At 41.5% G+C, this 24,813-nt stretch overlaps 1 protein-coding gene across 2 annotated transcripts in view; it reads right to left on the bottom strand.

Annotated features, from left to right (window-relative positions):
* Positions 1 to 24,813, bottom strand: part of rad54l2 (RAD54 like 2) — a 117,531-nt gene that overhangs the window by 24,942 nt on the left and 67,776 nt on the right. For both annotated transcript variants that reach the window (XM_048547353.2, XM_048547354.2), the window contains exons 3-13: positions 21,843 to 22,014; positions 18,780 to 18,913; positions 16,848 to 16,892; positions 15,627 to 15,749; positions 12,775 to 13,004; positions 9,130 to 9,312; positions 8,177 to 8,310; positions 6,356 to 6,552; positions 5,263 to 5,605; positions 4,430 to 4,607; positions 804 to 1,052 (exon numbers count right to left, since the gene is read on the bottom strand). In XM_048547353.2, the coding sequence (XP_048403310.1) occupies positions 804 to 1,052; positions 4,430 to 4,607; positions 5,263 to 5,605; positions 6,356 to 6,552; positions 8,177 to 8,310; positions 9,130 to 9,312; positions 12,775 to 13,004; positions 15,627 to 15,749; positions 16,848 to 16,892; positions 18,780 to 18,913; positions 21,843 to 22,014 (1,988 nt within the window). The remainder of the gene's footprint in view (positions 1 to 803; positions 1,053 to 4,429; positions 4,608 to 5,262; positions 5,606 to 6,355; positions 6,553 to 8,176; positions 8,311 to 9,129; positions 9,313 to 12,774; positions 13,005 to 15,626; positions 15,750 to 16,847; positions 16,893 to 18,779; positions 18,914 to 21,842; positions 22,015 to 24,813) is intronic.

Raw genomic sequence — 24,813 nt, 5'->3', positions numbered from 1 at the left:
GGAGCACAATGAGCAAAGTAAATAGGCAGCTAGCTGAGGCCATTATTGGAATAGGGCCCACAGTGGAAATCAAGTGTTTGCTACAAGGAATCAGAGGAGAAAGGCTCTGTGAAAGTTACATGCCACAGCACCCGAGTAACAAAATTCAATTCATGAATAGGGGTAAAGACCACTGTTTCTTATCCTTCTCTATGACCACACTTTGATGCTTGAAAGATTGTTGTGACCCCCAGGCCGGTGACAAAACCTTCTTTTCCATAGGATTTTGCAAGACAGAAATCAGGCTTTGAGGATTGGCCATTAGGCCATGCCCACTAGTAAAGTAACTAAGGATTTAAAATGGCCATGCAACTGTGAGCAGTCAGAGGTTCATGGTAGCCAATGCTGCCTCAGAGCCTGTAATTTCAGTTTGCTACCCCACTGGGGATGGGGGTGGGTGGTGTTGCAGCCCACAGTTTTGGAAGCCCTAGTTTGGACACTTCACCTCATCCAATGAACAAGGGAATACTGAAGAATAATATAAAGCAGTTTCAAGGAGTCTTCAGAAACCAGGTGTAGAATGGAAGGTATAGTTCAATGCAACGCAGGCATACTAAACAAGACAGACAAGGTAAAGTTACACTGAATGTAACAGAGGACCTCAGACAGTTGTGAGGTTGGTGTAGTAGATAAATAATCTCACCCACATGGAAGAAACAGTATTCTATTAGTGATAACAACCAAATCAGATTGCCTACAACTAATATATTCAGTTTCCAAAAGCCATAATACAAACAAGCGAATGGAAGAGGTATGGCACTTACCCATTCGTAGGTGATAACCTGGTTAGTTTTGTCTTGGAAATGGTTGAAGCCGACATTCTGGGTGAACTTGCTGTTTGCCGACTCCACGGTGGTTGATGTGCTTTCCGTTTTCCTCTTGCCGCCAATGGGCAGAGCACGTGCATTTGGTGTGCCTGTACTAAGATCATTTACCTCAAGATCCAAATCTGGATCATTGGCTAAGTTCTCTTTCTGCAAAGCCTCATAAAGCACATCTGGGTGGTTCCAGATCTGGTAAAGATAGAGAAAAACAACGACCAGTTGATATTACACCAACCTTAACAGAGCACATGCAACACTTGTTGCCTGTTATGGGTGACAACAGGAATACGACACTCCACTTCAAGTGTCTGGAGCTTGGCTTGAGGCCTGCAGGAGAGTAACGTGTTTGAGTCGGATCCTCAGTGATCATACTTCAGATTAGATGTTAAACAGTTGTGGCTGTTCCTACGATTTAAATTTGTAAATTCTCCTAGGAAAATGAGAAATTTTCCTGCTGACAATGTAGCACTTTGTCAGACTATTACCAGACTACATTATGAACGGACCTTTCACATGAAAGTTATTCCTTCTCTGTGGCTGTAATATTATAGTCTGCATTCTGTTCTATTACTGAGATACTTAGTGGAAGGTATGATTTGCCTTGGTAGCAGACAAAACAGTACCTTTCGCTGTATCTCAGTACATGTGACAATAATAGCAAATCAAAGACATGAGAATGCAGTTAACTGAGTCAAGTGAGTATTTCACAATGTGCCTTCTTAAAGGATAGTGTTTTTACACCATCTATGAAGACTATCCAAAGCAATTAAGAATATATTAGGCTACCAGTAACGTGGGGCTTGTCAGTGACAAATCAACTAATGGTCACCCAAACTGCCCCAGGAGATTATTCATTGCCTTTTATTTAGAGAAAGCCATTTACAGCCCCAGTGGAACCATGACAGGTCACTGAGTGAAACTCATGATTGCATGAAATAACCTGAAGAGAGCTACTTCAACTAATAATCTGCAGAAAACCTGTTTCAATGCAGGTGACTTAATAGTTGCCCAACATGTCTCACATATAAACAATGTGTTGAGGCATTTCACTGGGGGTTTCAGATGACTTATAAAGGCTTGTCAAGAAATGCGGCATGAATGATAGAAAGCCATTCAGCCCATTGCATCCATGCTGGCATTCAGCAAGATTTAACTGGTTAGCCCAATCTCTCACCCTTTTCCCATCCTGCTGTATATTCTCTCTGCAGGTGCACAGCCAAATCCCTTGAAAGTACCACTTGCCTCCAGCTCTACTAGTTGTTGGTGCAGCCTAATCCTAAGCACTCGTTGCATTAATTTTTTTTTAATATCACTGTTTCTTATCTTACTAATTGCCTTATATTGGTGTATTCTGGATCATGATCCTTTTGTCAATGTGAACAAGTTCTCTTTGTCTAGATCTTTCACAACCTTCAGCACGTCTTTCAAACCTCCTCTCAATCTTTACACCTCTCTCAGGAGAATAACATCAGTTTCTCTAATTAACCCACTTTACTTAAGTCCCTGATCCAGAATCATTTTGTCAGTCTTTTCTGCAACTTCTCTCAAGCCTTTACTGGAGTACAGGATCAAAAATTTGACCGAATGCTTCAGCTCAAGTCTCAAAGTTCACTTTAAACCTTTGAATTTGTACCCCATTGTCTATTCATAAAAGCCCCAAATCCCAATTGTAGCCCTTTCAGCCACTTACTGAGCCTGCTCTGCTACCTTCAATAATCAATGAAGAGAGATAACCCCAGGTGTCTTTGCTTATGCATGCCCCCTTAAATTGTGTCCTTTAATTTTTTTTTAAAGTAGCTCTCTTTGGCCCTCCCAAAAAGCTGCATTATGTCCCACATGTCCATTCATTCAACTTGTCTCTGTCCTCCTCTTGAAGTCTCCCATTATCCTCCTAACATACTACTTTACTCATCCATTTCATGTCTTCTGCAAACTGTCTCCAGACATACAACTCCAGTTCATTAATAAGCAGTTAGCGTCCTATTAGCAACCCCTGGGTAGCCTCACTGCATACCTTCCTCCAGTCTGAAAAATAACCATTTCATCACTGTTTCCTATCACTGTCAACTTTGCATTCATGCTGCCGCTATTCCCGTTACTCCATGGGTTTCACTTTTGGTGACGAGTCTACGTAGTATTTCATGAAATGCCGCTTGGAAGTCCATATGCTCATTATCCTCATTTACCCTCTTATCTTCATCAAATAACTCAAAACAAATTAATAATCTTAATTTGTCTTTAGCTTATCCATCCTAGAACCCCTTAATTAATTCACATTTGTCTGTGTGACTGTTTTTATCCCATATTATCATTTACAAAAGCTTTGCAGAACAACAAACTAGCTCGGTGAGCCAACCAACCTGAGCTTTCCTGTCAAGGTTAAAATAACTGGTCTGTAACTGCTAGGCTTATATCTCTGTATTCTTCTTTTGACAACACTTGCAATTCTCTAGCCCTGTTGCATCTTCTTGAAAAAGAACTAGAAGATTTTTGTCAGTACCTCCGTGATTTCAACTCTTAATTTCCCTTAGATGCATCTCCTCTGGTCTTGGTAACTCATCAATTTTAAAAAGAGTCTAATACCTTATCCTTTTTAAGTGCATATCAGAACGGGTTGAGGGTTCTGCTCAATTTCCCAACGCTGTGAATTTCATTTGCTTCCACACTCCATTCTTTAATTGTAAGTCCAACTCAATCGCACACTCAAAGCCATTGCTTCTCTGAGGTGCCTGGCTTCTTTCTACCACAGTTAATTCTTCGCTCGGTTGTTGTTTTTTAAAGCTATTCTGCATTCATTCAGTTTTCTCTGTGGCTTTGATATCTTTGATATCAATCTACTTGTCTTCTTCCTTTCTCAGTCTATTTCTTTCACTGTCTCACATTTAGTTGTTCTCCTGCTTCAGTCACTTCAACCCTTCCAATTTAAATGTTTCCTTTTTCTGCCAATTTAGTACCAATTTTCATCACAACAACAGACTTATTTTGATCACAATGATCAGGAAACAGAAATGTAAAGCCTCAACTCTGATTACCTAACTCTTTAACAAGACCTCAAGAAATACGAACAGGAGTAGGCCGTCCAGCCGCTCCACTATTCGATAGGATCTTGGCTGGTCCAACATTCCTCTCATCCACTTTGCTGCTTTTTCCCCATAAACCCTCGTTTTCTGACTGATCAAGAATCTATCTCAGCCTTAAATGTATAAAAGGACTCTTCCACCATAGCTATCTCTGGCAAGGAGTACCAAAGGCACTTAGAGAAGCAGCTTCTCCGGATTTCAACCTTAAATTACCACCCCCTTTATTCTGAAACCGTGCCCTCTGACTCTCCCAATAAGTGTCACTATCAAATACCTCAGCACAGGTATTCTTCCAGCCAGATAAAGAATAAAGTGCTCTCAGTGCTCTTTCATCAAACACTCCTATAGTGCACAAGCCCGAAAACATTGAATCAATAAGGACAGTTATCAAAAAACTAGTCATTGATTGCTTTGTGATTAAACAAAAGTACAAGACTTTCCAGATTTCTATCATTCTGTCGAGTTTTCAAAAAGATAATGACCTACCTTACAGCAGACACAGAATGCTTTGAGAGGATTGAGGCCCAGCCAGCCACTGTTTCCCGCATCTCGGAAACGATTCATAAACTCAGTGTACAGTGATCGCTGAATTTTGGAGAGACGAACTAGCAGCACGTGTTCTTCTTTCTCAGGAAGGTGACCTCTCAAGACATCGTGACCTCGCCTGCACAGCAAGTCAAATGTCATCAATCCTTTGAAGCAGCAGTTGGTATTATCAAAAGAAAATGAATTTGAGGGCAGCGAACCTGCGAAGCTTCATACTGAATAGAATGACAAACTGACGGTCTTGCTAAATAATTTACACTGAGGCAGAAAACCAATGACTGAAAAATGGTGCAACACAGGGAAAATGTAGGCTTTGATGAAGGGTCATCAAACTGAAACATTACTCTGCTCTCTCCATAGGTGATGCCTGGCCTGTCGTGTATATCCAGTACTTTTTTTGTATCAGATTTCCATAGGGAGCGGTTAAAAGATCCTTGCTGCTCATATTATTTGTGACTGGGGACCATAAAACTTTTAGTAAAGGGTGTGTTGGCACAGGGCAGTAAATTGAATCAGATAGCACAGTGTGGCTATTCAGCCCACCATGACCGTGTCAGCCCCTTAAAAGACCAAATTAGTTAAATTTTAATCACAGATTCTGGATCACAACATCCCGCCATGTAAAAAGAATTCTTATGTCAATGAGGTGTACACACTTCAACCCTCCCCAACTAACTCTCCTCCCCAAGATGCAATGAGGAAGATTCAACCACAGTGCTGCAGTTGGAATGCAGCCTGAGCTTTATACAGCTGTAATTTTACAAACCTCTCACCTTTGTACAAATCCTTCTAGCAGGCTGTGTAAAACATGGCTGCGGTACCGCATCAGGCGAACATCCTGTGGCGTGGAGTCAATACACTGTCCGTTTAGGATGGGACGCTCGAACATGTTGCTGAACTCCTGCCTGGTACCAAGGAAGTCAGGCCGGACAAAGTCCACCATGCACCAGTACTCCATGAGATTGTTCTGAAGTGGATACCCAGTAAGGACCACTCGCCGCCTTGACCGGATGCTCTTCAAGGCCTGAGATGTGCTAGCATGGCAATTTTTTATGCGGTGGCCTTCGTCACAAATGACGACATCAGGGCCTGGCTTAGCCAGTGCTTTTTCGATCCCTAAGGGATAAGTTAAACTTCTGATCAAGTGAAGAGAAACAGTGTGGCATCATAAAGCATCAGGCTAACAACTAACAAAGTACCTAACTTACTGTTCTTGACTATGGGGCACCTCCAGTTATAGCAACTGTATCATAATGGGTCCTCTAAACTCATCACTGCTTTGACTCCATATCATGAGGAATAAAAGCACAATCCTTTCTTGATTCTAAGTGAAAGCATATTTTCAAGTGCATGCAACTGACATTGATATTTTAAACTGCAAACTGCACAGACTTGCTGTATTATATTTAAAGTAATCAGCTACTAATTTCCTTTATTTGGCGTCAGTAACTTGGAATGGATTAGGCCAGTGAGATTAGTTTAGTACTTCTCGGTGAAATTGCCAGCACTGACATTTATAGAATGACTGACTGCAACTGCTGATGTGAACTCCTATATTTCTACTGAACTACCTGAATGGCTGAGGAGTGGAACAACTGGAGCATCGCATGCTATGCTGCAAGAGTGAGTGAAACAGACCATAGCATGGTTTAGAGGAATGTTAGATAAATATTTAAGGGAGGTAAAGGGCCATGGGATTACAATGGATGAGTGAGAATAGTTTTGGACTCATTTATTAGTCAGGAAGTATATTAGAATAGCAGGTACAATGATGAGGGTCAAAATGTCTTCCTCGCCTAGCAGTGAAGGTGTCTGGAACCATTAAGGTTGTGAAAGGTGTTACAAATATAACTTTTTCATTATTACCTTTCAATAGCTCTTGTTGCCGATCTTCCTCATCCAGATCTATAATCACAGGTCCTGCTGGTTTCTTTGTTTTCTTCCTCCTCCCAGTAACAAATGACTTTTTCAATGACAGTAAACGATACATCTCATACCCCATTAACAGCACACCACCGTCTGCTGACCATTCATTAATCACCTTGGCACGGGCCACAGTTGTTCTACAAAAAGAGAGGGAATGTTAGATAACCCAGAACATGAGGATACTTTTATAGCACAGTAAAGTGTACTGATGTAAATGGCTGCAAGGTTCTTGTCTTAATGAAGTAGCAAGATGTCAAATGGTTATTTCTAGGATTACTATAATTACCATGATGGCAATGTTTGAGTCGTATATCCACATTCCCAGCGTTATCTGTTCATAATGTAATATTCCTCCCTTCAACCATTACCCTAGAATGGTTTGCGACTGGGAGGATCTAGAGAATGGGAGGGGGAGTGGAAATGGTTTGCGACTGGAAGGATCTAGAGAATGGGAGGGGGAGTGGAAATGGTTTGAGACTGGGAGGATCTAGAGAATGGGAGGGGGAGTGGAAATGGTTTGCGACTGGGAGGATCTAGAGAATGGGAGGGGGAGTGGAAATGGTTTGCGACTGGGAGGATCTAGAGAATGGGAGGGGGAGTGGAAATGGTTTGCGACTGGGAGGAGCTAGAGAATGGGAGGGGGAGTGGAAATGGTTTGCGACTGGGAGGAGCTAGAGAATGGGAGGGGGAGTGGAAATGGTTTGCGACTAGGAGGATCTTCCGACACTTTCGCCATTTACAATCCGACCCCACCACCCAAGACATTTTTCCATCCCCACCCCTGTCTGCTTTCCGGAGAGACCACTCTCTCCGTGACTCCCTTGTTCGCTCCACACTGCCCTCCAACTCCACCACACCCGGCACCTTCCCCTGCAACCGCAGGAAATGCTACACTTGTCCCCACACCTCCTCCCTCACCCCTATCCCAGGCCCCAAGATGACTTTCCACATTAAGCAGAGGTTCACCTGCACATCTGCCAATGTGGTATACTGCATCCACTGTACCCGGTGTGGCTTCCTCTACATTGGGGAAACCAAGCAGAGGCTTGGAGACCACACAACCAGCCCAGCTCTTCCCCCCCACCCACTGCATCCCAAAACCAGTCCAACCTGTCTCTGCCCCCCTAACCGGTTCTTCCTCTCACCCATCCCTTCCTCCCACCCCAAGCCGCATCCCCATCTACCTACTAACCTCATCCCACCTCCTTGACCTGTCCGTCTTCCCTGGACTGACCTATCCCCTCCCTACCTCCCCACCTACACTCTCTCCACCTATCTTCTTTACTCTCCATCTTCGGTCCGCCTCCCCCTCTCTCCCTATTTATTCCAGTTCCCTCTCCCCATCCCCCTCTCTGATGAAGGGTCTAGGCCCGAAACGTCAGCTTTTGTGCTCCTGAGATGCTGCTTGGCCTGCTGTGTTCATCCAGCCTCACATTTTATTATCTTGTATAAATGACCCATCACTTTTAGTAGACTTGGAGTTGTGACAAAAATTTATACAAAAACAGACACAATGGTAACATTCACTTGAACAGACACATCAGGCTGCATGGCTCAGTAACACAGCAGGGAGAGCACTTAGTACCAGGTCTGGACATGCACTCAATTTTAATTTGTTTGAAAGTCAGTTGCAAGCTAAGTAACATCTGCAACACTCTTCCCCAAATGTCCCAATGCATTTGTGCAAACTCGACCCCTTCTTTTTTGGGGACCACAGCAGGCCCTGGATATCCTCCTTTATAAACATATAACAGGACATACTTGTGTTCGTCGTTTAGGATGTGAACTTTAAAACTCCTGGGCTGTATCTCCTCAGAGTTGTAATCTGCAGGAAGCGTTTCTGGGGCGGGCAGCCACATGTTAAACTCTGCCAACCAGTTCTGCAAAGTGTTCACCTGAAATCAATAAAAGCCAATATCATCTCTGCACAAAAATGTCGATTAACATGTCATTAGCCCCAGATTCAACTTTCAAGTAAAGTTAGCAAATTGGCTGACTGCCTTTCTGTCTGTTTGGTTGTCTTGTTCTAACCACCTCATCTGGGATTATGGACCATGAAGATGGTAAGCAAAACTTACAGGAAAACTAAAATCGCAGAACTGGTGTGGTGCAGGAGGCCATTTGGTCCATCATGTCAGCATCAGAATCCCAAGATTGTTTTACTAAAACATGTAAATCAGTCCATAACAAACTGAGAAGAAAACGAAAGTAACTTGCCACATCAGCTCCAACATTATACAAAGCACACATCCCCATTACTATTTCCTAAGCAAAGCACTCAACTGGCAACTAAACTTGGCGAGTTCACTTTCCACTTCTCTCAAAGTACCAGTTAAAACACTACTCAACAACCTCCTCCTCTCCAGTAAAATACCTGATTCTTCAGAAACTGCAGCATTCCAAACACTCAGAGTGAAGTGTTTTCTGTATCTTTTCTAGAGCAGTGCAAGGAAACATCAAGAACGCTATTATGCAACAGCTATGTAGAATGTAATGATACCACCACTGATACAAAACAAAATACAAGAGGAGATACGATTTGGGTTATTGCATTACATCTCATGGATGAAAAACTCAAGGAACCCAAACCTTCATGCCCTATAGACCAACATCTATGCCAGATATAATCTATGATTACTCTCCACTTTCTTTTCCCACCCAAGGGAAATGCTCTTCAGTGGCAAGGATAATGAAATTAGAGTACAAATACTGACCGGTACAATAGCAAGGACAGTGCGAGCTTCTGTGTATCGAAAGAGGACATCCACGAAGGAGACAATTTGCAAGGTCTTTCCAAGACCCATACTGTGGGCCAGGATACAACCAAAACCACTGCTACTTTTAAACCTTTCTTGTGATTCCACCAGATTGTCATACAGAAAGCGGATTCCACCGACCTATGGATACAGAACAAGAGTATTAATCAACTGACAAACATCACAAAATCCAAAATACCAGCTTTGCACAGTTTCTTCCCCAAAAAACTATAACTGTGCTGTAACCGAACTGGACAAGATTCTGCCACTTTTGGTATATTTAATGCTGAGAAATAAGTTTGCGTGTGCATGCTTTCTGGTGTTGCAAACTTAAATACATGTATGAAAAGAGGTGAACAACAAGAGCAAATGTGAAGCACACAAGAAACGGAGTTTAAGTTTGGGAACTACCAGTAAAGCACAAAACATACCGTCACTCTCATGTCTTTTCCCACATTTAAACCACAACTAGCTCTTGCCCTGTGCTGGTGCATCTGAGCCCCCCTCACAGAGGACACACACACAACGGGAACGATATGGCCTTGCATAAAGTATTTTACTTTGTTTGAGGGCTCGAAATTTTCTCAAGGGCTACTTTTGGTTTTCAGGATCTCCCTTTCCATTCTCACTAACTCATGGAGCTGTCTCAAGTAATAGCATCCCATGCATTTGTACTTACAAGTTGGGTATTTGGATTCGCTAGAAGCAAAATTAGAAGAGCTCATCAATATCCTCAACAGTCATCAATCCGCCACTAAAACTAAACCTACAACATACAAGGGAAGCATTAATTTCTTAGACATCATGATACTTAAATTGGTACAACAGGCGTAAACAACAATTATTCTTCCCAAAGTAACTGACACATACTTTACACAGCCAGAAGCATTATCCCAAAAACTCCTAACAAAAATGATGAGGTCACAGTTGATGCTTTTCTGTTACTTATGCACAAAGCTGGAAGGTTTTAACGACGATGTTACTACCCTATATATTGCACCTCAGATCTCAATCTCAGATTTAAATTTAAAAACTGACAATGTTCATTACAACAGCATTCACTTCATTATTTCCTATCTAGCAATCCTGAATGTGTGCATCCTTATGCAAGGAATTCATTACTTCCGTGGATTTCAGTTTTTTGGCTCATAGTTATCAGAATATTCCTATATAAGCAGGTTTGGAACAGTTTCATACTATTCGGTCCTGCAGCCTGTTTCTCTCCCCACCACTTTGCAGATGTTTCTTCTTTCTTGTCCTTTGCAGCATCTTTCACCTCTTTCAACATCAGTCCAATTTAATTTGTCCCATAACCGCCATTAGCACAGATTCGGAACTCAGCGAAGGTGACCTGCAGTAAAGTGGTTAATAACATCACTGCAGGCAATGCGCTGGCTGACCCAAGAACAATCCATTCAGTCTCATCCACTGTAGCCCATCCAGCTTCCTCTACTTATCACCATCCTGGGTAAAGAGATCCCAATCACACCTGTGTAGCAGTATTTATGTCTCTCCTCATGCCCACTGCAGAAAATCTTAAACCTGTGCCTCTGTACTCCTTGTACTAATAACAAAAGACAGCAGCTCCTTGCCTAACCTAACAAACCCTCTCACAAAGTCGTACACCTCGATCATATCTCCTCCTGTCAATCTCCTTTAGTCCAAGGAGAGCAGCCTGGCTCCTCCAATCTAACCTGGTACCCCAAACCTCACCTTCCTATTCCCGGAAAACGTTCTGGGAAATCTCTTCAGCACACTCTCAAAAGCCCTCACATCCTTCCTAAATTTAAAAATGCACAGTAACACAAATATAAATAATGCAGGATCATGTGTCAATGATTTCCCAGAATAACGAGGTGAAGAAGAAAGAATGTCAAGCACTTTGTTGAAAGGAAAGGTACGTTCAGGCTTGTAAGCATCTCTTGACTTCACTCTTCAGCTGTTCACCAAACAAAATGTGCTCCGCTGTACTTGCTTCACATTTTCATTTGTAATTTTCTGTTCAAAGCTGTTATCAAGAGAAAACCATCAGGTAGGGTGGAATTTACACAAATAAACTTCACTGGAGGAGTTTAAAACATTTTGAAAAAGGGTGGCATATGTGGCTCAGTGGTTCACACTGCTGCCTCACAGCACCAAAGACCCAGGTTCAGTTCCAGCTTTGGGTGACTGTGTGGTGTTTGCACATTCTCCCCATGTTTGTATAGGATTAACTCTGGGTGCTCTAGTTTCCTCCTATAGTCCAAAGAAGTGCAGGTTAAGTGGACTAGCCATGCCAAATTGTCCCATTGTGTCCAAGGATGTGCAGGTTAGGTGAGTTAGACATAATAACCCAATGGGGGATGGGACGGTCTTCAGAGAGTTGCTGCAGACCCGACAGGCCGAATGGCCTTTTTCCACATCGTGGGGATTCTGATCTATGATTCAATGCATCTGAATCAACAGCACCCAACAACAGAACAATGCTACACTGCAGTTCGGGAAACTCCCTGGCAGCATACCGAATTCCTTCTCCTGATTTTCCTGTAAAGCATGAAAGATAGCACCTTTCACTGTACCTTGATGCATGTGACAGTAATAAATTAAATCAGATCAAAAATCCCATATTTTCATTTCTCCAACATGTATTATTCCAAAATATTCCAAATTCAGATACCTTCAACTGTGTACATGAATTCACAAGGTGGTTGGTCATGATTAAATGACCCAATTTTTTCAAGGTTTCAGGCAAGATTTTGATCAGTCTCAGCTGATCTCAAGATCCAGTTCCCAGGAATGAAATGTCACTCCACTTGTTCTGTGTGTTATTTAATCTTTCCCCCTTATGAAGGAAGCTGAGAGCTGTTTTGTTTTCTTTCACTAGATGTGGGTTTCACTAGCTGGGCTGGCATTTATTGCCCAGAGGGCAATTAGAAGTCAAACGTATTGCTGTGGGGTCTGGAGTCACATGTAGGCCAGACCAGCAATTTCCTTCCCTAATGGACATTGGTGAATCAAATGGATATTTCCAAGCAATTGACAGTGATTTCATGGCTAGCACTGGACTCCTAAATTCCAGATTTTTTTATTGTATTCAAGTTCAGTTGAGGTGAATTCTATTGAATTCTCTGCCATGGTGAGATTCAAACCTGGGCCCCTAGAACATTACCTGGATTAATAGTCTAGTGATAATACTACTAAGCCATCACTTCCTGCCCTGCTTTGAGTCCAACCTGTACTAAATAAAGGGTAGGAATGAAGAGGTTAATAATTCTGCATATTAAAAGAGAAATCTCAAACAAATCCTGGATACAGATGAGTGACTATTTTAGCATCATTGTATCCCAAACCACTTGTCAAGTTAAATGAGGGCCCGGAGAGAAGGTAATAAAAATGGTCAAGTCTACTAAAGTAGTACGTATTCAAAAGATTAGGTCCAATTTCATTAAATGTCAGCCTCTGAAGATTAATTTACTGACATGCAAGAGTAATGACAGTGTATCATGTAACATTCCCCCATACCACCTAGAGGTACATCACTACCTGGAAAGAGAATAAGAAATAGCACACCAGGCATAAAGCTGCACACAAATCCTCAGATTAAAAAGGGCAAACTCCAATTACCTGGTGTGATTTGACTGCTCGTGCCAGTTGGGGCGCTAGGAAAATATCTTGCTCGTTTGGTGGATGATTTATATTGACTAGGACACGGCCCAGATCATCTGGCTGATTCAAGGCATCATTCACATGTGCACCACAACTCTCTTCATTCACCTCCTCCTCTTCATTACTGGATTCACTGTCAAGAATGTGTAGTGAATCTTCTTCCCCTGAGCTCAGTTCAATCACATCCTCTGAAGAACAGAAAAATAAGTTGTAATGAAAAACAGAAAGGATGCTAGCATAAGATGGGGATTGTTTGTGCTGAAACAGAAGTAAGGAGTACATATTCAATAGGTCTTTGTTTCTTTGAATGAAAAGCGGTCATTGATTTTCAAGTAAATTGGAGCATCAATTCAAAGTGCTATGGAACAACAAAAATCTCCTCTGCTTTCTGAATGAGCCAATGGCTTTATTCATTGTGAACGCTCGGAATCTTGTTACCAAATGAATCCCAGGACAGAAATAAGTTTACTTCCCTGCAGGTTGTGTTGTAACAAGCCTAGCAAACTAACGTATTTGTGGCTAGGATTCTGGTTTTACAAGACTGAGATGTATTAAAGTAATAGTTTTAATTAATATAACAATAATAATTTTAGTCTCAACTCAAATGCAACTTAAATTACGTCAAAGGTAGATAAAACCGACCAACCTAGAAATATTTCTAAAAATGGAAACAAGCTCACTAGTTTGTCTGTTGCAATTTATTCATTATTTGTCAAGTTCTTGTTTTGTTTCCCTACTTATTCACAAATAGATGCTTAAGTTATCACAGCCTCAAATTTTTCTAATCCATGGGTACTGTCTTCCAATTCAGTTAGCAACACTTTGGCCTAAAAAAACACTGAATCTGGTAGACAACATTACAGCAAGTAGACACTCAGAAAATGCTGGAGAAACTCAGGTCTGGCAGCATCTGTGGGGAAAGAAAAGAGTTAACATTGAGTCCAGTATAGCTGTTCTTCAGAACAGCAACTTGGATCACTTTAAATCTTCAGATTTGTGTAAATATGCACGCAAAATATTTCAACAAAGGTGTACCTACTGGGACAAGACCTTGTGGGAACCCTTACGAAACCAGACGTTAAAAAAATCATACAGACATAATTCGTAATAAGGAATTGTGCAAGTGATATGATGCAAAGACAAATAAACTTTATCTCCTTTATTCATCAATGCCCTCTTTAAATGTCACTTAAGTGACTAATCTTTTTGCCTATGTTTGACCAATCAGGAAGCAGCAAGATGTGAAACTCCAGCCCACTGGAAGGTCAGTCATTAACATGGAAGGTTTAGGTAGAAGGAAGCTCTTACTGCTCTATAATACAAAAAGTGCCATTGAAAGGACTGGTGACTCAGAAAGGAAAAGGGAAGAATATAACAGCAAGATATTTAAAAATAGTGCCAGCTATCCATTATGGTCTTGAACAGACCTGATCAGATTAAAGGCCATGAGCTTCAATCAGCTGGCTGAAGCTTCTAATCTTATGGCCGCAATTCAAGAAAAGTACTTCAACGTCAGTGGACGTACTTCAAGAAAAGTTGGATTTTATAAATGATCAGAAGTCAGAAGCAGGCTTTCCTTGGGCAGTGTGTGCAACCACTACGTTAGATAATACAAGCATGTGCAAAACTGCAATGACAGCAGCACCAGACAACTAGGTATTTAAGGTTACACTGATTTACATTTAAGATTTGCAAATATCTACACTGCAATTTCAAATAGATTTGAATATTTGCGAAAAGTCAAATAGTACATTATTTTCGTTCCCTGTTTTTCTCATGTGCATTTTGAAGGCATTGCTTCTTGGTTCCATGGTAGCTGGCAGAACAGTATTTAAACTTGGTGCCTTCAGGACCATGATGACACAGTAATAAAACAAAATTTGCCTTTAGTGACTGGAATGGTTACACATAAAGTCAGAGATATACAGTACAAAAACAACCCTTCAGTCCAACTCATCCATGCTGATCAGATATCCTAAGTAAATCTAGCTCCATTTACAGCATTTGGTTCATCTTTCTTTAAATCCCTCCTATTCATGTACCCATCCAGATGCCTCTTAAATGCTATAACCATACCAGCCTCCACCACTTCCTCTGGCTGCTCATTCCATACGCGCACCACCCTCTGGGTGAAAAAGTTGCCTGGTAGGTCCCTTTTATACCTTTCCCCTCTCACCTTTAACCTATGCCCTTGAGTTTTGAATGCCCCACAAAAGACCTTGCCTATTTACCCTATCCATGCCCCTCATGATTTTATAAACATCTATTAGATTACCTCTCAGCATCCGACACTCCAGAGAAAAAAGCCCCAGCCTGTTCAGCCTCTCTCTATAGCTCAAATCCTTCTACCCTGGCAACATCCTCGAACATCTTTTCTGAAACCTTTCTAATTTCACAATATCCTTCCCACAACACCCAAAGTCAAAACATTTCTTTATCTCATAGTTACAGTGGCACCACGAATGTAGAACTTCAGTTAACCATGGTAATAAGAAAAGATTCAGTTGTTCTCCAAAAAGCAGAAAATCCATAAACAGGTTCGAAAAGTGTGTAAAATCAAGCAGGGTATCAATAGGTAAACAAAAAGATTGTTTCTGGTCGGATGTGACCTTCCATGCCGAAATTCACCAATGACTGATCTACAAGACAGACAAGATTGGCAGTTCCTATAAAATGGCACCTCAGTCCACACTGGTTTTCTTTTGGGTGTGGACATAATGCTGAGGAAATAGTGGAGGAGCAGCAGGAGGTAACTATAGAGGGTATAAATAACATGGATTTCATCAGTGGCATCCATGCCTAAGGCTCACCATTCTTTAAGATCTTTTCCTCGGCCGCTGCACCCTCTTCACTCCCACTGCTTATATCCACACAGATGACCTCAGGTTTTGGGAGTCTCGGAGGAACTTCATCTGTTTTCTGCGTAGTTTCCTCTGAAATGCGAAATTAGAAGGGTGGATACAACTGCTTTTGCTCATAACCATCCCTTTTTAACCAACATTTCTTCACTTAGAGTGACAGAGATCTACAACATACAGAAAAGCCCTTTAACCCACTGTGCCTATGCCAGTCAAAAACAACCATCTAAGTAATCTAATCCCATTTTCCATTACTTGGTGCATAGCCTTTTATGCCTTGGTATTGCAAATGCCATTTGAAACCTAAAACATTTTTTTTTCCCAGTACAACTCAGTTTGGTAGTTCAGAACCTGAGTATTACTCAATTGCAAATTATCCTAATGAGTACAAGATGTAAAGCTTTGATAAATGTGTCTTTTTTCAGCTATTATCTCCTGTTTTCATTTTTATTGCAGATCCAGAATATAAACGCTTGTTCCTTCATTTCTTCTTTCACTGAAACATCCATTTCTTGGCAACCAGCCTCAGAAATGGGAACATGAGGTACAGCCCACATAATAAAAGCATCACCATATTTCCAAGACCACCAAATTTTGCTGATGCACTGAGTCAGAACAACAAATGGAGAAATGTATTTTATTTGTCATACCTGTGATGAACATTTAAGATTAGTTGTGTTATTTTGGTTCAAACCTGAATGCTGTACTAGTTGTACCCCCAAGTAAGCAGCACCCTTAAAATTATGGCACAGCTGGTTCTGAAGGAAAGTGTTCCTGATAATGAATTTTATCAGTATCTGCTGAGTGGGCATTCAAGCAAACTCATGGAGGAAAGGCTTTTATTCTATTTCTCAGTACCTACTACTGGCCTTCCCCTTGTGGGAAACTTGGCATGGGGAAAAAATACTTTCACAGACAATTAAGTTTTCCAGTGGGGGGCCACAGCTTAATTGTTACCAATTATCTATTTCGCACATGGAACTAAAGAAACTGAACAGATTTGCAGGGCTTGTGGACTTTACTGTATAGCTTACCTAAAAATGTATCTTTCTATTGAACTGTTGACACTTTCAATCATTTTAACTGGTTTACATGCAATGGGGCTGAAATAGTTACAGACTGCTTAATGCAGCAGTAGTTGAAAAACATTTTCAGATAAACATATTCACTTACCCTCATTCCAGACTGGCTCTTTTTTTAAGGTTTGAGTATTGGATTCTGAGGGCAGTAGAAAAACAGATTTTAGAAACAATCGTGATCAATGGTCACTTGCTTAAGGCCACTTGGCCCAGGGCAGTCATTGCTGGACAGCTTATGAAATCATAATGGTAACTCTTTAATCCCTCATGGGCTCTCTATGCATTATTCCTGTAATCTTATTCAGCGTCTAATCCTTCTGACCTCTTGTGCATCACATCTTGCCTTTGACCTTCCATTAGGGTCCATATTTTCAGTTACCTATTCCTTAACTTCAAGAATTAGCTTCCTAAATCTCTCTGCATCTCACTCCATTTAGGACACATTTTAAAACTGAACAATTTAACCAATCTTTTGATCAAGTGACTTAACATCTCCTTCTGGGATTGGATATAAAATGTTCTCTGATAACTGAAACATTTAATGACATTAAAAAGCTGTCCACATTAATATGCTAGACCAGGTTAATACTGTCCAGGTTAATACTGCTAGACCATCCCTTCCCCTAAGGTAGAAGGATGAGGACAGAATGTACAACGTACATAATGTGTTATTTGTTATGATGGTAAAATTATAAATCATCTTTTATGTTCATTTGTCCCAAAATTTATTTTTACTGTAGGTGTTCATTTCCTTAGTATTTCTGATTGGAGTCTCATACAATCTGCAAACTCAGACTGACCTTCCATGCCGAAATTCACCCATGACTGATTTTGAGGTAAAATAATTAAATAGGGAGAACTCAGGCATCTACTTCCACTCAACTTACGCGTTACTTTGTTTGCTATCTCAAATCAACTTTTGTTTCTAAACATGCCTAACACCTTTACACTACCTTCAAGAAAGCTAGTCTATGCTCCTGAAAGAGAGCTTCACTGGGGAACATGAACTGGAGAGCCGAGTCTGAGACTGTGACAGATCTGCAGCATTCTCAAATTGCAGGTATTTAGATGACTCCCCAGAAGATCAGAAGATCCAAAACTGGGTGTGCAGATCATCACTACAGATTTTCCAAACCCGTGTTTCAGTCAAGCATGGTTGTTTGCTTGGTGCAGAACCTTGTGAAATTTACCTTATTCTCCATTTTAGCTTGCCAAATTGTGGCTGAAGGCCTTTTCACCAAGCACAATTTCCTAAAATGCAGATTTGTGCCAGGCTGGCTGACAGCTTTACTTCTGTTTTAATCTGTTAATTTTCCTTTCCTCTCCAAATAACTTTCATGCAACTTTCAAATAATGGGTATCTCTTTAGCCAACTCTTATGTAGGGGCTAATGACAAACATTGTCTGCGTATTTCAGTTCTAAGATATAAAACAAAGGTACTCTTTGTCAACCACAGATTCTCGAGAACAACCTTTCTGAAGTATGATAACCTATAAGGGATAAACCTAAAAATAATGTCAAATGGCCATTCCATGGCTATTGAGGTAACCTGCTAGAAATCAAAATAAGGGACCTAAATTTTACCCCCAATGCACAAGGTGGACTCCATCTACCAATCTGAGGGCTCCTCCTAATTAAATGGAGACTCTTCCAGTCTTGACAGTCCTTTGCCTCTTTCAGTCCTGTGCCTCTGCAGTATACCAGCGTCATTAAGGTGAGAGATGACTTGTCTATGTCCAGAGTTACATGAATGGAAGTTCCATTTGAAAATATCTCATTTCTGCCAGACCTCTTTAGGCACTGCTCACCCTTAATTATTGCTTTCTCTAGGTAACAAAGAGGGGGCTCAGAATTCAGAATGTATACACACATTTTCAAAGGTTTGTTGCTCATTTGTACCGTGGTGATGCAAGTCCAAATTACTACTCATTGACACAATTACATGTAAATGATGCTGGAGAAGGTCCTGCAAATTATCAGTAAAAGCTGCAAGAGAAACAGCAGGTATACTGCTGGCACTCTCACCTTGTATGAGATCAAATGGCAAAGCTGGCAACACAAATTCCTTCCTCTGCTGCTCGAGGCGTTTGAGTCGCTCTAATTCCTCCTGCTGTGCTGCTTTGGTTCCAGCCTCAAGTTGGTCCTCCCGTAGTAGTTTTCTGAGAAACAAAGAGACAGAGATGACATATTGAAAGGATTCAGACCAAAAAGACCTGCCTGTTATGATTAAGAATTTGAAGCGGGAATCAACCCATGGGCTTGAGTCCTATATGACTCAATTGTAACCTGCTTCTGTCAGGGTCGCTATTCCAAACATGCAAATGGTATATCTTACACGTCATGAATATAAACAACACCCAGGAGTAAGCTAGCAGAACTGACTCAAAACGTTCAGATGTCACAAAGCATAACTGTTCCTGCTGTAGTTAATCAGTTGATCTTGAAGGCAGTAAAGGAGGGTATTAAGAGGACATGAGACTAAATGGGATGTTAGCAATGCACCACAATACTATCCAGTAGTCTCGGGCTGGTGAGAAAATTTAAGCAAATAAGATAGAGTTTCTGAACCATGGCTATCCAGACGATTGAAACGGGTGTGAATTCGTAAAAGGCGCTGGTTCAGCACCCCGGTCAAATATTACATCATATTCACTGAGCCTACTCAGAAAATAAGCCTTTTGAGAATGGATCATACTTAAGATTACTACTACCTTCCATTAATTCTGTTAATATTTTTGCAACTTCGCTTTTATTTTGTCTGTATTCAGTTTCTGCGCAAGTTGCCACTGATTGTATGTGATACTTCTGCTGTGCAGCATTTTCACGAAGCGTTATTGACTGTTTTTTTTTCCAATAAACAAAGTGAATGATAAAGAATGTTATATTGATATAGCCATTAGATGGCAACTTGCTTCACAAGACTAGCAACTAAACTGTTACACTTATTCAATGGATTGCAAAGCAAAGGTAACTTTACTTTCCACTGTTGGTTAAATTTCCTGAGTAACTCAGTCATATTGACCAGGAATGTTGTAGCTTTGAAGCAAGGTCTGACAATGAATTGGTGACTCGTCTGGGGAAAAGGGAAGGAAAAACAGTGCTAATGTTAAAAGCTAGAGTTAATGGCTGCTTCATTCCTCACACAAAATCAATTTATTGGAATAAAACAACCACTGAGACTTCAGACAGGAACTGAACAATTAAGCGAAGGCAGAAAACAAGCTCAGCTGTCACCAATAATGAAGTCAGTTCATTGTAATTGTGCTGCAATTTTTAGTTGTTTATCAAGGTAAAGGACCTTAATGCTGGTGAACAGACATTATTTAGAGGTTGTAGCCTTGCTTGCCGTGCTGGTATGTTCGATTGCAGATATTTTGTCACCACACCTCTGGTGAAATGTTGGTGTTCTGTCCCACTTGTTATTTATATGCCTTGGTTTGCTCGGGTGGTTGCCATTACTTCCAGTTCTGTTTCTCAGTGGTTTGAACGTTCAGTCCAGTTCAGTGCATTTGTTGATGGAGTCCCAGTTGGAATGCCAGGCCTCCAGATGTTCCCTGGCATGTCTCTGTTTGGCTCGTGCTATGGTGGATGTGTTGACCCAGTCGAATTCGTGCCCTTCTTCGTCTGTGTGTGTTGAGACCAGTGAGAATTGGTTGTGTCTCTTGGTGGCTAGTTAGTGTTAGTGTATCCTTATTCTCAGTTTTCTTCCGGTCTGGCCTATGTAATGCTTGTCAAAGTCCTTGCATGGTATTTTGTATATTATGTTAGTTTTACTGGGTGTGGGCATGGGATCCTTTACTTCATCAGTAGCTGTTGCAGGGTGGCTTTTGGTGATTACTCAGACCCCTAGGTATCAATATCACAAACCAACAACCATCCAATAAAACTAACGTAATATACAAAATACCATGCAAAGACTGGCAGAAACAGGGGCGGCACGGTGGCTCAGTGGTTAGTACTGCAGTCTCACAGCGCCAGGGACCTGGGTTCAATTCCCGCCTCAGGCAACTGTCTGTGTGGAGTTTGCACATTCTCCCCGTGTCTGCATGGGTTTCCTCCGGGTGCTCCGGTTTCCTCCCACAGACCAAAGATGTGCAGGTTAGGTGGATTGGCCAGTGTTAAATTGTCCATAGTGTTCAGGGGTGTGTGGGTTATAGGGGGATGGGTCTAGGTGGGATGCTTCAAGGGGCGGTGTGGACTTGTTGGGCCAAAGGGCCTGTTTCCACACTGTAGGAATCTAATCATTACAAAGGCCAAACTGGAAGACAACTGACAATAAGGATACACAAACACCAAGAAACTGAACCAATTCTCACAGGTCTCAATACACACTGATGCAGGACACAAATTCAACTGGGACAACATATCCATAATGGCACGAGCCAAACAGACATGCCAGGGAATTCCTAGAGGCCTGGCATTCAAACTGGATCTTCATCAACAAACACATTGAACTGGACTAGATATACAAATGACTGAAAAACTGAACTGTAAGTAATGCCAACCACCCGAGCAAACAGAGGCATATAAATAACAAGCAGGACAGAACACCAACACTTCACTGGAGACACACTGACGATGTAACCCAGCAGAATGACAAAATGTCTGCAGTCAAACACACCAGCTCGGCGAGCAAGTCTACAACCTCATCCGCAACCCAAACTACAAATCTTCTCAAAAATTTTGGACATTTTTTATTTAGACGTTGTAATACTGTAAAAATTCAGATTGAATCTTCCTGCATTACTTTGCGTAATGAGTTCACGTATCTGTTGAAAATTTTACCCACTGTTCTGTGCCAGTGCATTTCACAGGAAACAGTGAAAAGTAACAGCTGAATACTAATATCTAGGCAGTGTTTTCAATTTCAGTATCAAACTTCTGAACTGGCCTTTTCCACAGGCTGAACAACTCCCCTGGCACTAGAATGTCCTTTACAGCAGAACAAACCAATCATATCAGATTGCGCAGCTAGCTTCAAACAGTTCTGAGATCATATGGTCTGTGGTCTGCATCAATGCCAGCGTACACAATGCAAAATTATTGCCTACTCCATCGCAGAACTTAAACAGGAAGAACTTGTCATACCGGATGTTTCTCCTCATGTGGCCAGGCTTTGTTGACCTCTGCTTCTTGCCATTTTCCGAGCAAGACTGCTTCCTTTCATTCTGTGATGAGGTAGTTGAAGTGGAGCATTTCCATCCCCTGTCATCGGGCTGTGAAGAATGCTCAGAGCTGACAGGGGTGGGCACAGATTCATCTGAAAGAATAGGAACAGGAGTTAAACTTGTGCTCACAACAAAAATTTCAAGGTTGCTACGAACCTTTTATCACTCAACCATAACTTCAACACTTAGTACATTAACAATAGTACAAATGATCCTTTATTCAAGTGATAAACTGGTCATGTACTGGGCATGAATGCACTCTTGAAATAATTTTGTTCATGTAACTAGTAAGGCAGATAAAAGGGAACCAACAGACACTGCAGGAGAGGATTTCCAAAAGGCATTTAAGAAGGGGCCACGCAAAATGCTAATATGAAACTGTGAGACTTGGGTGTAACAAATTTTGCAACGTGTAAGGGATTCATTAACGGACAGGGAACAAAGAACCAAACGGACATCATCTAGTCGGTGGCTGGAACTAGTTCAGTGCTGCAGGGTCAGGGATAGAGCCTTATTTATTTAGAATCTAGATAACTTGGGTTAAGAGAGAGTGAAAATAATGTATTAAAACTGGCTGACGTTACAGAAATTGGTGCAAACTTAAGCAGAAAATGATAAGAAATCAGAGTAGGCCAACAAGCTTCTACACTATTCGTAACATCATTGCTGATGTGGATGTGGTTTTTACAGCCATTTTGTTGCCTACTGACCTTTATACTGTGCTCCACAATGAGTTCACCATTATTTTTAATCAACACAGCATGCTGTGACACACCTCCATGGCAAGGAGGACTTGAACAATAGATCTTCTGGCTTAGAAGCAGAGGCTTTAACACTGCACCACAAGACCCCTTCACCACATAATCATAGTGAGAGACAAAAGGCTTTGAAAATGAAGCTATCTTCGTATAATGATTTTGTTTTAGTTGTGGGGGGAGGAGCACCAGTGGGAGGCATGACAATATTATGCCTTTAAGAGATATGCTCTCTCCTGTTTCTCTTGCAGAACAGTGTTGTCACAGTGGTGCCCAAATAACTTCTTCAGAGAGGCAGTTGGTAAAAAGCTTCGAATTCTCCCTAGGTACTTTTTAAGATAAGACAAAAGAATGAGTGGGTAGCATCAGGCTTTCTCAGGCCCAGAAAGGAGTTTGCTTTTGCTCTCAGTTAGTTGGCGACTTTTGCTGGCTGGAGTTGAAAGCTCGCGTTCGCTTGTGCTAGAGTGAAGTCTTCGGCAGAGGCTTCCTCTGAAAAAATAAAATCAAAAAGGTCAGAATGTTTCTTTCAGTGCTTTTCCCTACTCAATTGGAGAGACACAGCGGATGAGAATTAATAACTGTGTTGCTGAATTGCCTTTGCCGAGGGGAGGTGGAGGGGTGTGGATTTATGGAATGTTACTTTTAATGGCACAGTTGATGATTAGTGGTTAAATAATACATTACCTTAAGCATTTCAACAGACAGAAGTTATGCCAATTCTTCCTTTTATTGCATTTTAACTGCATTGTAAGAATAAGATGTGTTTTAAATAAAGCTTAGTGGTGGACCAATCAAATCTGGAAGACCACGCCTTATTTATATACAAGTTGGGGCCTAGGCTATCTCCCTAATGTATTCCAGTGGGGTGGGGGTCTCTTATCTGGTCTATGACTAAAGCAAGGCAAAATAGCTGATTCTGATCTTGTCAAAACTCCTACACCCACAATGAAGTGGAAATTATGCCTGCCAAAATTATTGAGTGTGCTCAAAAGGGACCAGAGAAGGCCATTCTGAAACCCCAAGCCTGTTTTATCATCGTATTAGATCATGACCTACCTGCACCTCAGCTTCATTTATCAACCTTTGACCCTGTGCTTGAAAACGTCAATTACTTTTTGAGGAAGTGAGCTCCAAATTTAATACTACATGCAGAGGCAGGAAAATCACAAGAATTTCACATAGTTGAAAGGTCACATCAATCTTTAAATCTGTATGCACTTTGGCCTTCCTTCTCTAGCCCAGAATTAGAAACGTTAATCAATTTTGCTTTCAAATTCCACCCCATGCTCACCTTCACATGGTCCATCTGGTTCTTCCCTTCCCAGACAGTTTCTACTTCTAGGATAGGCTACCAGTATCCACTACAAACCCACTGTCTCCAACAGTTACCTTGACTGCATATCCTCACAACATGCTTCCTGAAAAAACTATTATGTTCTCCCAGTTCCTCCATCTGCATCTATTCTGATCATGCCCATCTTGACAAGGAGGTCCTAAAAACTCCACTTTCTTCCTCAACCCAGGATTTCCCCACGACAGTGAATGACAGGGCCCTCAGCAACGTCCAATCAATCTCCCACACTTTGGCCCTCATATCCTCCCTTCCCTCTCCCAACAACAATAGGGTCCTCCTTGTCTTCATCTACCATTCCACCAGGATCCACATCCAAAGGATCATAAGCTGCCATTTCCACCACCTTCAGCGGAATGCAAACACCAGACACATTCCCATTCCCTCCCGTGCCAGCTTTCCACAGGGTCCATTCCCTCCAGGGCACTTTAGTGCACTTCTCTACTGTCAACACCTTCCCAGACCCCCCTCGGCACCTTCCCATGCCCATTCACTTTCTCCCTCCACACTATCCAAGTGATATACCTTCAATCCACCTTCTTCCACATCCTTACCCCAGCTCCATACACTATGCCTTCCTATCATCACATGGACTGCTACCAACTGTCAGCTAAAAATTGTCTCCTTTAGCAGCTGTTGTTCTCGCTCTTTCTCTGGGCTCCATTTATCATTTACTCCTTCCCCCTACTCCCCCACCTATTCTTTGGCATATACACAAACTTTTTCATAGCTACAATTAGTTCTGAAGAAGGGTCACCAGACCTGAAACAAAGGCTCTGCTTTCT

Source organism: Stegostoma tigrinum, chromosome 11 (genome assembly GCF_030684315.1).
Source record: "Stegostoma tigrinum isolate sSteTig4 chromosome 11, sSteTig4.hap1, whole genome shotgun sequence".
Taxonomy (NCBI): Eukaryota; Metazoa; Chordata; class Chondrichthyes; order Orectolobiformes; family Stegostomatidae; genus Stegostoma; species Stegostoma tigrinum.
Note: the sequence above shows the minus strand (reverse complement) of the source record. Positions and strands in the feature narration are given on the sequence as shown.